This window comes from Pristiophorus japonicus, chromosome 5 (assembly GCF_044704955.1).
Source record: "Pristiophorus japonicus isolate sPriJap1 chromosome 5, sPriJap1.hap1, whole genome shotgun sequence".
NCBI lineage: Eukaryota > Metazoa > Chordata > Chondrichthyes > Pristiophoridae > Pristiophorus > Pristiophorus japonicus.
This window is the reverse complement of record NC_091981.1, coordinates 63,748,056-63,762,289: the sequence shown is the minus strand read 5'-3', so window position 1 is coordinate 63,762,289 and position 14,234 is coordinate 63,748,056. Positions and strand designations below refer to the sequence as shown.

Genomic DNA, 14,234 nt, shown 5'->3' with positions numbered 1-14,234 from the left:
GGAGGGAGAGAAGGAGAGAGGAGGGAGGGAGGGAAGGAGAGAGGAGGGAGGGAGGGAAGGAGGAGAGGAGGGAGGGAGGGAAGGAGAGAGGAGGGAGGGAGGGCAGGAGAGAGGAGGGAGGGAGGGAAGGAGAGAGGAGGGAGGGAGGGAAGGAGAAAGGGTGGGAGGGAAGGAGAAAGGGTGGGAGGGAAGGAGAAAGGGTGGGAGGGAAGGAGAGAGGGAAGGATAGGGGAGGGAGGGAAGGAGAGAGGGTGGGAAGGAGAGAGAGGAGGGAGGGAAGGAGAGAGAGGAGGGAAGGAGAGAGGGAGGGAAGGAGAGAGAGGAGGGAGGGAAGGAGAGAGGGAGGGAAGGAAGGGAGGGAAGGAGAGGGGGGGGGAAGGAGAGGGGGGGGGGAAGGAGAGGGGGGGGAAGGAGAGGGGGGGGGAAGGAGAGGGGGGGGGAAGGAGAGGGGGGGGGGAAGGAGAGGGGGGGGGGAAGGAGAGGGGGGGGGAAGGAGAGGGGGGGGGGGAGGGAGAGAAGGAGGCTGAACGGCCGGGCCCAAGACTTCGGGCTGGATTTATCAGCAAAACCGTAGGTGGCGTCGGGACTCGGGGGGGAGAGCGGGGGTCGGGTCGGGTCGGGGGTGGAGGTTGGGTCGCCGGGGGGGGGGGGGTGGAAGCAGAGGTCGAGTCGCCGGGGGGGGGAGCGGGGGTTGGGTCGGGTGGGAGGAGCCTTATTCACGCAGCCCCAGTGAGGCCATTCGGCCAGGGCTAAGGGCCCCTCCCACAGTTTTGGGCGCTTGGAGCTACTCCACATGCGTGCCCACTGTAGCGCGCATGTGCAGAGGTCCCGGCACTGTTTTCAGCGCAGGGACCTAGCTCCGCCCCCTACAGCTTGTGTTGCGCCGCGCCCAGCTCCAGAGGGCCTGCAGGGAGCCGGAGAATAGGTACGTTTTTTTTAGGCGCACTTTGTGGCGCGAAAAACAGGCGTCCAGGTCCGGGCTGCGCCGTTTTATGCGCAGCCCGAAACTTGGGCCCCATTTACCTGCCTTAGTTCTGTAGCTCTTAATACCCTTGTCTAATAAAAAATTTACAATCTCAGTTTTTTAATTTTCAATTGACCTAGTCTCAACAGCTTTCTACAGGAGACAGTTCCTAATTTCCACTTCCCTTTGTGTGACGAAGTGGTTCATGACGTCACCCTTTAATGGCTTAGCTCTAATTTTAAGGTTATGTCCCCTTGTTCTGGTCTCTCCAATCAGAGGAAATAGTTTCTCTCTATTTACCCTATCAAACCCTTTAAACATCTTAAACACCTCAATTAGATCACTCCTTCATCTTCTATTCTCAAGTGAATACAGAATTAGTCTATGCAACCTATCCTCATAATTTAGCCCTAGTATCATTCTGGTGAATCTGCGATGTACCCACTCTATGCCAATATATCCTTCCTGAGGTGTTAGAACTGAACGCAATACTCTAAATGGGGTCTAACCAGAATTTTATATGAAACTATAACATCATTTCCACCCCTTTGTGTTCCAGCCCCCTTGGGATAAAGACCAACATTCCATTCGCCTTTTAGTTATTTTTTTGTACCTGTCCACTAGCTTTCATTGATTTCTGTACTTTGACCCCTAAATTTCCCTGCTCTTCTACAGTTCCTAGCTTCTCGTCATTTAGAAAATAGTCTGATTGATCTTTCTTAGATCCGAAGTAGACAAACTCACATTTCTCCAATTTGAACTCCACCTGCCACAGTTTTGCCCACTCACTTTTTCTATCAATGTCCTTTTGTAACTTTCTGCTCCCATCTACACTATTTATAGTGCCACCTAACTTAGTGTCATCAGCAAACTTGGATATGTGGCTCTCTATTCCTTCATCTCAGATTTAAAATTATTAATTAAGCTAGCATTTAAGGCTTTTTGTGGAAGAGAGTTACATGTTTCTACCATCCTTTGCGTGAAGTATTTCCTAACTTCTCTCCTGAATGACCCGACTCTGATTTTAAGATTATGTCCCCTTGTCCTAAACTCTCCCACTGGCACAAAATGTTTCTCTCTACATACAATATCAAATCCTTCGAGCCCTGGTAACATTCTGGACAATATATCCTTTTGAAGGTGCTGTACCCAGAACTGTACATAATACTCCAGATATGGTATAACCAGGGCTTTGTATAGCTGCAACAAAACCTCCTCCCCCTTTATATTCTATCCCTCCAGTTATAAAGACTAACATTAATTAGTATTTTTGTTTATTTTTTGTATCTGACTACGGCTATGACATTTTAGTGATGTGTACATGGACCCATAAATCTCTTTGGACCTCCATTGTTCCTAGCTTTGCACCATTTAAATAATTTTTGGTCCAAAATGGATGACTTCACACTTACCTGCATTGAAGTCCCTCTGCCACAGGTTAACCCGCTCGCGTAATAATTTTATGCTCCCGTCTACACTACTTACTATACCAGCAATCTTTGTGTCATCGCCAAGCTTGGATATATGGCTCTCGATTAAGTTATCTAACTCATTAATAAATATAGTGAATAAATTAGATCCTTTTGGGACACCACTAGCCACTTCCTTCCAATTCGAGTACATACTCATTATCCCTATTCCCTTCCCTGTCTTCTACCACCTAACCAGGTCAATAATTTGTCTTCAATTCCATGAGCTTTAATTTTAGCTAGCATTTTCTTATGAGGAACCTTATCAAATGCCTTCTGAAAGTCCATATAAACTTTATCCATAGACATTCCTCTGTCTACTACTTTAATTACTTCCTCAACAAAATCAATTAAGTTCATTAGACATAACCAACCCATTACAAATCCATGTTGGCTCTCTAATCAGCTCAAATTTCTCTAAGTGCTCAGTCCCTCTGTCCTTAATAATAAATTACAGTAACTTCCCCACAATAGATGTTAGATTAAATTTCCTGGTTTCTCTCTCTCACCTTTCTTAAATAATGGGTTACATTTGCAATTTTCCAATGTAAAGGTTCAATTCCTGAATTGAGAGAGATTTGGAAGATTACGGCTAAAGGATCTGCAATTTCCTCACCTACTTCCTTTAAACCCTGGGGTGGAAACCATCAGGTCCTGGGGATTTATCAGTCTTTAGTGCCATTATTCTTTTAAAATACTATTTTCCTGCTTACATTAACTATCTTTTTACTTATCATAAACAGTTATACGGCTCATTATGTAACCAGTTATGAAAACCACTATTGGGCCAATTATATGATCAGTTGTGAGGTGGTTATACAAACAGCTACATGATCAATTAAGGAGTCAATTTACGTCTGTTTTCACAAAAGAGAGGCGATACAGACATTGTAATCAGGGAAGAGGAGTATGAAATTTTAGATGAAATAAACATAGTGAGAGAGGAAGTAAGGGGTTTAGCTGTTTTGAAAGTGCATAAATCCCCAGGCCTGGATGAAATGTATACCAAGCTGTTAAGAGAAGCAAAAGAGGAAACAGCAGAGGCTCTGACCATCATTTTCCAATTCTCTCTAGCTACAGGTGCGGTGCTGGAGGACTGTTAATGTTGTTTATAAAGGGAGAAAGGGATAGACCGAGTAATTACTGACCAGTCAACCGAACCTCAGTGGTGGGAAAATTACTGGAAAAATTCTGTGGGACAGGATCAATCTTCATTTAGAAAGACACGGATTAATCAAAGACAGTCAGTATGGATTGTTAAGGGAAGTTCGTGTCTGACTAACTTGATAACATTTTTTGAGGAGGTAACAAGGAGTGTCGATGAGGGCAGTGCATTTGATGTAATATTTATGGAATTTAGCAAGGTTTTTGATAAGGTCCCACATGGCAGATTGGTCACAAAAGTAAAAACCCATGGGATCCAAGACAAAGTAGCAAGTTGGATCCAAAATTGGTTCAGAGGCAGGAAGCAAAGGGTAATGGTTGATGGGTGTTTTTGTGACTGGAAGGCTGTTTCCAGTGGGGTTCGGCAGGGCTCAGGTCCCTTGCTTTTTGTGGTATATATCAATGATTTAGACATGAATGTAGTGGGTATGATTAAGAAGTTTGCAGATGATACAAAAATTGGCTGTGTGGTTGATAATGAAGAAAGCTGTAGACTGCAGGAAGATATCAATGAACTGGTCAGGTGGGTAGAACAGCGGCAAATGGAATTCAATCCAGAGAAGTGTGAGGTAATGCTTTGGGGAGGGCTAACAAGGCAAGAGAATACACATGTTAGTACACTGAGAAGTGTAGAGGAACAAAGTAGCCTGGAGTACATGTCCACAGAAGCCTGAAGACAGTAGGCCAGGTAGATAATGTGGTTAAGAAGGCATACGGAATACTTGCCTTTATAGCTGAGGCATAGAATACAAGAACATGGAGGTTATACTTGAACTGTATACAACACTAGTTAGGCCACAGCTAGAGTAGTGTGTGCAGTTCTGGGCCAACATTTGGCAGATGGAGTACAATGTGGGACAATGTGAGGTTATCCACTTTGGCAAAAAAAGTAGAAAAGCAAATTATAATTTAAATGGAGAAAAATTGCAACGTGCTGCAGTACAGAGGGACCTGGGAATCCTTTTGCATGAAACACAGAAAGTTAGTATGGAGGTACAGCAAGTAATCAGGAAGGCAAATGGAATGTTGGCCTTTATTGCAAGAGGGATAGAGTATAAAAGCAGAGAAGTCCTGCTACAACTGTACAGGGTATTGGTGAGGCCACACCTAGAGTACTGCATACAGTTTTGGTCTCCGTATTTAAGGAAGGATATACTTGCATTGAAGGCTGTTCAGAGAAGGTTCACTAGATTGATTCCGGAGATGAGAGGGGTTGACTTATGAAGATAGGTTGAGTAGGTTGGGCCTATACTCATTGGAGTTCAGAAGAATGAGGTGATCTCATCGAAACATATAAGATTTTGAGGGGGCTCAACAAGGTGGATGCAGAGAGGATATTTCCATTCATAGGGGAAACTAAAACTAGGGGGCATAGTCTCAGAATAAGGGGCCACCACAATTTAAAACTGAGATGAGGAGGAATTTCTTCTCTCAGAGGGTTGTAAATCTGTGGAATTCTCTGCCCCAGAAAGCTGTGGAGGCTAGGTCATTGAATATATTTAAGGCGGTGATAGACAGATTTTTGAGTGATAAGGGAGTAAAGAGTTATGGGGAACGGGCAGGGAAGTGGAGCTGAGTCCATGATCAGATCAGCCATGATCTTATTAAATGGCGGAGCAGGCTTGAGGGGCCAAATGGCCTACTCCTGCTCCTATTTCTTATGTTATCATTATCATAGGCAGTCCCTCGAAATCGAGGAAGACTTGCTTCCACACAAAGTGAGTTCTCAGGTGACTGTACAGTCCAATGTGGAATTACAGTCTCCGTCACAGGTGGGGCAGACAGTGGTTGAGGGAAGGGGTGGGTGGGGGAGTCTGGTTTGCTGCACGCTCCTTCCGCCGTCTGCGCTTGGTTTCTGCATGCTCTCGGCGACGAGACCCGAGGTGCTCAGCGCCCTCCCGGATGCTCTTCCTCCACTTAGGACAATCTTGGGCCAGGGTTCTTATGTTCACCACATTGCAGGAAAGATGTGATTGCACTAGAGAGGGTACAGATGAGATGTACGAGGATTTTAGCTATGAGGAAAGATTTGATAGGCTGTGTTTGTTTTCTTTGGAACAGAGGAGGCTGAGGAGAGACCTTATTAAGGTGTATAAAATTATGAAAGGCCAAGATAGAGTGGATAGGAAGGGCCTATTTCCCTTAGTGGAGGGGTCAATAACCAGGAGGCATAGATTTAAAGTAATTGGTATGAGATTTAGAGGGGATTTGAGGGGAATATTTTCACCCAGAAGGTGGTGGTGGTCTGGAACTCACTGCCTGAAAGGGTGGTAGAAGCAGTAACCCTCACCACATTTAAACAGTACTTGGATATGCACTTAAAGTGCCGTAACCTACAAGGCTGCAGGCCAAGAGCTGGAAAGTGGGATTAGGTTTGATAGCTGTTTGTTGGCCGTGCAGACACAATGGCCTCTTTCTGTGCTGTAAATTTCTATGATTCTATGATTTACTGCCCACAGCAGCAAGGGGGTTGTGTAGAAATGAGTTCCACTCACTCTGTACCAAGTCCGTTTCTTCTTCCGGCTTTTAATTGGTTTAGGGTTTCTTTGGGTCCTTTTATGTTATGGTGACTGTTGTGTATCTGTAAAACATGCACTCCCATGTTCCGTCACCAGGGGATCCCAGCGTCCCTTGGGAGCACTGTATATAAGCCGGCCCCTAAGGCCTGTTCCTCACTCTGGAGTGTCTTATTAAAGACTGAGGTCACTGTTACTTTAACCTCCCTGTTTGCAGCCTCATCTGTGTTAGGAACACAATAACTGGCGACGAGAATATGAATCCAACGCAAAGATGCAGCAAACTGTGGGCATCCTGGAGAAGTTCTCGGAGGGTGAGGATTGTTAAGCCTATGTCGAATGGCTAGACCAGTACTTTGTAGCCAACGAGCTGAACAGAGAAGGAAGCGCTGCAAAAAGGAGAGCGGCCCTCCTCACAGTCTGCAGGGCACCGACCTACAGCCTCATGAAGAATCTTCTGGCTCCAGTGAAACCCACAGATAAGTCATATGAGGAGCTGTGTACACTCGTTCGGGAGCATCTTAATCCGAGGGAGAGCATGCTGATGGGCGAGGTATCGGTTCTGCATGTGCCAGCGATCTGAAGGTCAGGAAGTGGCGAGCTACGTCGCCGAGCTAAGGCGACTTGCAGGACAATGTGAGTTTGATGGCTACCTGGAGCAAATGCTCAGAGACTTTTTTGTACTGGGCATTGGCCACGAGGCCATCCTACGAAAACTTTTGACTGTAGAGACACCGACCCTCAGTAAGGCCATTGCGATAGCACAGGCGTTTATGTCCACCAGTGATAACATCAAACAAATCTCTAGCAATGTTCATAAAATAACTGGAACTGTGTTTGCGAGCAGAAATGTACAGGGCAGAACCCACAAGTCTGCAACTGCCAGCAGGCCTCAGGTGATCCAGATGACTCAAGAGTCCCCAACAAAGAGGCTTCCATTCAGCCTATTCATGCAGCTTCAAAGGGTATGTTTGCAAGAGCTGTGGAACAATGGGGCACCTCCAACGAACTTGCAAACAAGCTGCAAGCTCTGCAAAACCTGCTAACCACCACTTGGCAGAGGAAGATCGGTCCATGGTGGATCAAAGCACTTTCGAGCCTCAGAGAGAGGGGGCAGATGCTGAAGTACACGGGGTGCACACATGTTCGACGAAATGTCCATCTATAATGCTAAACGTAAAACTGAATGGCTTACCCGTAGCCATGGAACTGAACACTGGCACTAGCCAATCCATCATGAGTAAAAAGATGTTTGAGAGACTGTGGTGCAACAAGGCATTCAGACCAGCCCAGAGCCCCATCCACACGAAACTGAGAACATACACCAAAGAGCTTATCACTGTCCTGGGCAGCGCCATGGTCAAGGTCACCTACAAGGGCACGGTGCACGAACTGCCACTCTGGATTGTCCCGGGCGATGGTTCCACACTGCTTGGAAGGAGCTAGTTGGGCAAAATCCGCTGGAACTAGGATGACATCCGAGTGCTATCACATGTCGATGAGGCCTCATGTACCCAGGTTCTTAACAAATTTCCTTCCTTTTTTGAGCCAGGCATTGGAAACTTTTCCGGGGCGAAGGTGCGGATCCACTTGGTCCCAGAGGCATGACCCATTCACCACAAGGCACGAGCGGTACCTCACATGATGAGGAAGAGTGGAAATCGAGCTGGACAGGCTGCAACGCGAGGGCATCATCTCCCCAGTGGAATTCAGCGAGTGGGCCAGCCCGATTGTTCCAGTACTCAAAAGTGATGGCACGGTCAGGATTTGCAACGATTATAAAGTACTATTAATCGTTTCTCGCTACAGGACCAATACCCGCTACCTCAGGCAGACGACCTATTTGCGATGCTGGCAGGAGGCAAGACGTTCACCGAGCTCGACCTGACTTCGGCCTACATGACGCAGGAGCTGGAGGAGTTTTCGAAGGGCCTCATCTGCATCAATACGCATAAAGGACTGTTCATCTACAACAGATGCCCATTTGGAATTCAGTCGGCTGCAGCAATCTTCCAGAGAAACAGGGAGAGTCTATTCAAGTTGGTACCACACACGGTGGCCTTTCAGGACAACATATTGGTCATGGGTCGGGACACCGCAGAGCACCTACAAAACCTGGAGGAGGTCCTCCAGCGACTGGATCGCGTAGGGCTGTCGCTGAAGAGGTCGAAATGCGTCTTCATGGCAACAGAAGTGATGTTTTTGGGGAGAAAGATCGCGGCGGACGGCATTCGACCCACAGACGCCAAGACAGAGGCTATCAGGAACACGCCCAGGCCACAGAACGTCACAGAGCTGCGGTCGTTCCTGGGACTCCTCTACTATTTTGGTAACTTCTTACCGGGGTTAAGCACCCTTTTAGAGCTCCTACATGTGTTATTGTGCAAATGTGAGAACTGGGTATGGGGAAAAAAACCAAGTAATTGCTTTTGAGAAAGCCAGAAACATTTTATGCTCCAACAAGCTGCTTGTATTGTATAACCCGTGTAAAGGAATTGTGCTAGCATGTGACGTGTCGTCGTACGGAGTCGGGTGTGTATTACAACAAGCTAACGTTGCGGGGAAGTTGTAACCTGTCGCCTATGCTTCCAGGAGCTTGTCTAAGGCCGAGAGGACCTACAGCATGATTGAGAAAGAGGCATTAGCTTGTGTGTTTGGGGTAAAGAAAATGCATCAGTATCTGTTTGGCCTCAAATTTGAGCTGGAAACCAATCACAAGCCCCTCACATCCCTGTTCGCTGAAAACAAGGGGATAAATACTAATGCCTCAGCCCACATATAAAGGTGGGCACTCGTGCTATCAGCATATAGCTATACCATCCGCCACAGGCCAGGCACCGAGAACTGTGCAGATGCTCTCAGTCGGCTACCATTGCCCACCACGGGGGTGGAAATGGCGCAGCCTGCAAACTTGTTGATGGTGGCGCAGCCCGCAGACTTGTTGATGGTCATGGAAGCGTTTGAAAATGATAAATCACCTGTCACGGCCTGCCAGATTAGGACTTGGACCAGCCAAGATCCTCTGCTGTCCCTAGTAAAAAAACAATGTACTGCATGGGAGCTGGGCCAGCATCCCCTTTGAAATGCAAGAGCCAATCAAGCCGTTCCAGCGGCGAAAGGACGAGTTGTCCATTCAGGCAGACTGCCTGTTGTGGGGTAACCACGTAGCGCTACCAAAAAAGGGCAGGGAGACGTTCATCTCGGATCTCCACAGCACACACCCGGGTATAGTAATGATGAAAGCGATAGCCAGATCCCACGTGTGGTGGCCCGGTATCAGCTGTGACTTAGAATCCTGTGTACGGCAATGCAGCGTATGTGCTCAGTTGAACAACGCACCCAGAGAGGCACCACTAAGTTTGTGTCCTGGCCCTCCAGACCATGTCAACTATGTGGGCCCGTTTCTCAGTAAAATGTTCCTGGTGGTGGTGGATGCTTTTTCAAAATGGATTGAATGTGAAATAATGTCGGGAAGCACCACCACCGCCACCATTGAAAGCCTGAGGGCCATGTTTGCCACCCATGGCCTGCCCGGCATACTGGTCAGTGACAACGGGCCATGTTTCACCAGTGCCGAATTTAAAGAATTCATGACCCGCAATGGGATCAAACATGTCACCTCGGCCCCGTTTAAACCAGCCTCCAATGCGCAGGCAGAGTGGACAGTACAAACCATCAGAGCCTTAAACGAGTCACAGAAGGCTCACTCCAAACCTGCCTGTCCCGAGTACTGCTCAGCTACCGCACGAGGCCCCACTCGCTCACAGGGGTGCCCCTGGCTGAGCTACTCATGAAAAGGACACTTAAAACCAGTCTCTCGCTGGTTCACCCCAACCTGCATGATCAGGTAGAGAGCAGGCGGCAGCAACAAAATGTAAACTATGGTCGCGCCACTGTGTCTCGGGAAATTGATCTGAATGACCCTGTGTATGTGCTAAACTATGGACATGGTCCCAAGTGGATCGCGGGCACGGTGATAGCTAAAGAAGGGAATAGGGTGTTTGTAGTCAAACTAGACAATGGACAAATTTGCAGAAAAAAACTGGACCAAATGAGGGTGCGGTTCACAGACTGCCCTGAACAACCCACAGCAGACACCACCTTTTTCGAGCCCACAACACACACCCAAAGGATCAACGACACCACGCCGGACCAGGAAATCGAACCCATCACGCCCAACAGCCCAGCAAGGCCAGGCTCACCTAGCAGTCCTGCAGGGCCAACAACACGCCAGCCCAGCGAGGGCACAGCCAACACATCTGAACAGACATTTGTACCGAGGCGGTCCACCAGGGAAAGGCTCCCAACCGCCTCAACTTGAAATAGTTTTCACTTGACTTTGGGGGGGGGGGAGGGGGGGTGGAAGTGATGTTGTGTATCTGTAAAGCATGCACTCCCATGTTCCGCCACCAGGGAGCTCATCCCCTGAAGTCCCAAGGGATGCTGTATATAAGCCAGCCCCTAAGGCCTGTTCCTCACTTTGGAGTGTCTTAATGAAGACTGAGATCACTGTGACTTTAACCTCCCTGTGTGCAGCCTCATCTGTGTTAGGAACACAATAGTGACGACTGCAGGAAATAAGTTGGTTGAATGCTATTGAATTGCAGGAGAGAGTAAAAATGTCGCATCTTGGGATATTCTCCGCACTTTCCCAAGGGAACAATTTAACTTGAGGGCAGTTCTTGTGGCGTGAATGCAGCAATGTATTGATCACTGCAGGCTGCATTCTCCATCTGTTCATGGCTTAGCTTGAGTTACTTTTGAATAAAGCACGTAAAAAAATAGACTGACATCAAACGCATACTGCATACTCTTTCAGGACATAGTATTTGAGTCCATTTGAAGGGTTATTTTGTTACAATTCTTCACTTGACCTTGTGTTAGTCCTCTAGGCTCGTTGCTTCGAGACTCGTTCCCAAGCTACGAGCCTGGACAAAACACGTATCGTGAACTTTTTATACAGGAAGGTTCAAAAGGAATACACAAAGCTTTGGGTGGTTCAAATTAGGTGAGAAGGTGAACTGAAACGATCAAAGTGGATCCCTGTCCCTTTCTGAAAACATATGAAAAGAATTCCTCGAAAGGTGCTTTTTCTCCTCTCTCACCTCGGATCTGCTCTTCAAGCTGCTCCTCTTGGGTCGCACGAGAACATCCTTGAAGTCGAGCTTCAGATCGGCGTCCACCCGAGGCATTCTGAGCGATGCTGCCGCCCCGTTCCAGCTCTGATCCAGCAAAAGCCTGCCGCCTGTGCGCGCGGCTCATTTATAGCCCGCCCGCACTGCTGGCTACAACCCCCTCGCACTTTATTTGGAAAGATCACTTTCCGAGCTGCTGCATAGCTCAAATCATTTGGCCCGCAGTCACCCTCGCTCCCTCCCACTCCGCGGGAAGACTGCAGAGGAAAACATCTCCACATGCATCCTGGGACACTGCAGTTGCAATTACAGTGCGAGCGAGCAGCACTCCCATTTAAAGAAACACTCCCTCTGCTCTGCTTGCGGAAGGCGTATGCATTATTTTTGAAAGTCATTGGCTTGGTGGATAGTGCTGCGTTCTGCCGCACTTTGCGACTCCCAACAAATGCCGGATTGAAATGTAATTACTTCCTCCACGACCTGTCTGTGTGCCAACACTGTACTGTGCAGTAACATTTATTCCCTCCCTCTCCAGATTTTCCCTCTTCCATTTAAAAGTGGTGACTCATGATGCACTGCAGTTTCATGGACCCTACAGAACCTGCCAGTCATTCTTTGTGTTTGAGGCTCAACACAAAGTTTTTAAAAATTCATTCATTAGATGTGGGCATCGCTGACAAGGCCAGCATTTATTGCTCATTCCTAGTTGCCCTTGAGAATGTGGTGGTGAGCCACGTTCTTGAACCGCTGCAGTCCGTGTGGTGAAGGTACTAGGGAGTTTCAGGATTTTGAACCAGCTACAGGACAGAATGGTGATATATTATCAAGTTAGAATGGTGTGTGACTTGGAAGGGAACTTGGAGGTGATGGTGTCCCCATGGCCCTGCTGCCCTTGTCCTTTCAGGTGGTAGAGGTCGAGGGTTTGGGAGATGCTGTCAAAGAAGCCTTGGCAAGTTTCTACAGTGCATCTTGTAGATGGTACACGCTGCAGCCACATTGCACAGTGGAGGGAATGAACGTTTAAGGTAGTGAATGGGGTGCCAATCAAGCAGGCTACTCTGTCCTGGATGGTGTTGAGCTTCGTGAGTGTTGTTGGAATTGCACTCATCCAGGCAAATGGAAATTATTCCATCACACTGCTGACTTGCACCTTGTAGATGTTGGAAAGGCTTTGGAGAGTCAGGAGGCGAGTCACTTGCCACAGAATACCCAGCATCTGACCTGCTCTTGTAGCCATAGTATTTATTGGTTAGTCCAGTTAAGTTTCTGGTCAATGGTGATCCCCAGGATGTTGATGGTGGGAGATTTTCCGATGATAATGCCGTTGAATGTCAAGAGGAGTTGAGTAGACATTCTCTTGTTGGAGATGGTCATTGCCTGGCACTTGTGTGGTGCGAATGTTACTTGCCACTTATCAGCTCAAGCCTGAATGTTGTCTGGGTCTTGCTACATGTGGGCACGGACTGCTTCATTTGCTGGCAACTATGTTAGAGCTGTACGATTTGCATGGGATACAAATGTGTAGAAGGTTCATGATGTTTGAGGGACTCCGATGTACAGTGTGACATCCGAAATTCGGAAACCTCGAGACTGAGGCCGTTCCAGATTCTGGGTATTTCTGGATTTCAGAACGTCTTTGCCTGGGTCGAAGTAGGTGGGGTCGGGGCGAGGCGAGGTCGAGCCACCGAGAGCCAGGACGAGGTCGGGCCGTCGAGTTCAGGGGGGGAGGTCGGACTGCCGAGGTTAGGGAGCAAGATCGGGCCGCCGAGGTCCGGGGCGAGGTCGAGCCACCGAGAGCCGGGACGAGGTCGGGCCGTCGAGTTCAGGGGGGGAGGTCGGACTGCCGAGGTTAGGGAGCAAGATCGGGCCGCCGAGGTCCGGGGCGAGGTCGAGCCACCGAGGTCCGGGGCGAGGTCGAGCCACCGAGGTCCGGGGCGAGGTCGAGCCGCCGAGGTCCGGGGCGAGGTCAGGCCGCCGAGGTCCGGGGCGAGGTCGAGCCGCCGAGGTCCGGGGCGAGGTCAGGCCGCCGAGGTCTGGGCGAGGTCGGGCCACCGAGGTCCGGGGCGAGGTCGAGCCGCCGAGGTCCGGGGCGAGGTCGAGCCGCCGAGGTCCGGGGCGAGGTCAGGCCGCCAAGGTCCGGGGCGAGGTCGAGCCGCCGAGGTCCGGGCGAGGTCAGGCCGCCAAGGTCCGGGGCGAGGTCGAGCCGCTGAGGTCCGGGGCGAGGTCGAGCCGCCGAGGCCCGGGGCAAGGTCAGGCCGCCGAGGTCTGGGCGAGGTTGGGCCGCCAAGGTGGGGGAGTCCAGATTTTGGAACATTTTCCGGTTTCTGGATGATCCCGTCACGGATCGGCCAGGTGTCCGGATTCCAGAACATTCCGAATTTTGGAACTCCAGATTTTGGACGCTCAACCTATATTCCAATAGATGCAGTCTACCATTTATTAGTAATAAAAACAGAAAATGCTGGAAATACTCAGTATATCAGGCAGCAGCTGTGGAGAGAGAAACAAAGTTAATGTTTCAGATTGATGACTTTTAATCAGTACTGGAAAATGTTAGAGATGTAACAGATTTTAAGCAAGTACAGAGGCAGGGAAAGGTGCGAGTGGAGGACAGAACAAAAGGGAAGGTCTGTCATAAGGTGGAAGGCAGGAGAGATTAAATGACAAAAGGGATGATGGTGCAAGGAAAAAGGGGATGGTAATGGGATAAGTAAAGAAACAAAAGATGGGACTAGGGCCCAAAATTTCCCCAAAGAAAAAAATGCCCTTAACTTACCTGGATGCCCGGTTTTTTTTAGGCCCCTCAGCGCTGAAAATTTAAAGTAGTATTTTCCCCAGCATATGCATACTCTCTGGTGCCGGCTCTACCCGATTCAACTCTGCAGGGTGGAGTCTCCAATGTGTGCTGAAATGGCACAGCGCATGCGAGGAAAAAAAATTCTAACCCACAACGCGCATGCGCACAAATGTAAAAATATTTTTTTTT

General features: G+C 48.7%; 1 protein-coding gene across 1 annotated transcript in view; it reads right to left on the bottom strand.

Annotated features, from left to right (window-relative positions):
- LOC139264366 (GMP reductase 1) overlaps positions 1-11,512 on the bottom strand; it is a 139,440-nt gene extending 127,928 nt beyond the window's left edge. Inside the window, exon 1 of the mRNA XM_070880681.1 lies at positions 11,219-11,512. Within this exon, the coding sequence (XP_070736782.1) occupies positions 11,219-11,305 (87 nt within the window). The 5' untranslated portion in view covers positions 11,306-11,512. The remainder of the gene's footprint in view (positions 1-11,218) is intronic.
- Between the last annotated feature and the right edge of the window lie 2,722 nt (positions 11,513-14,234).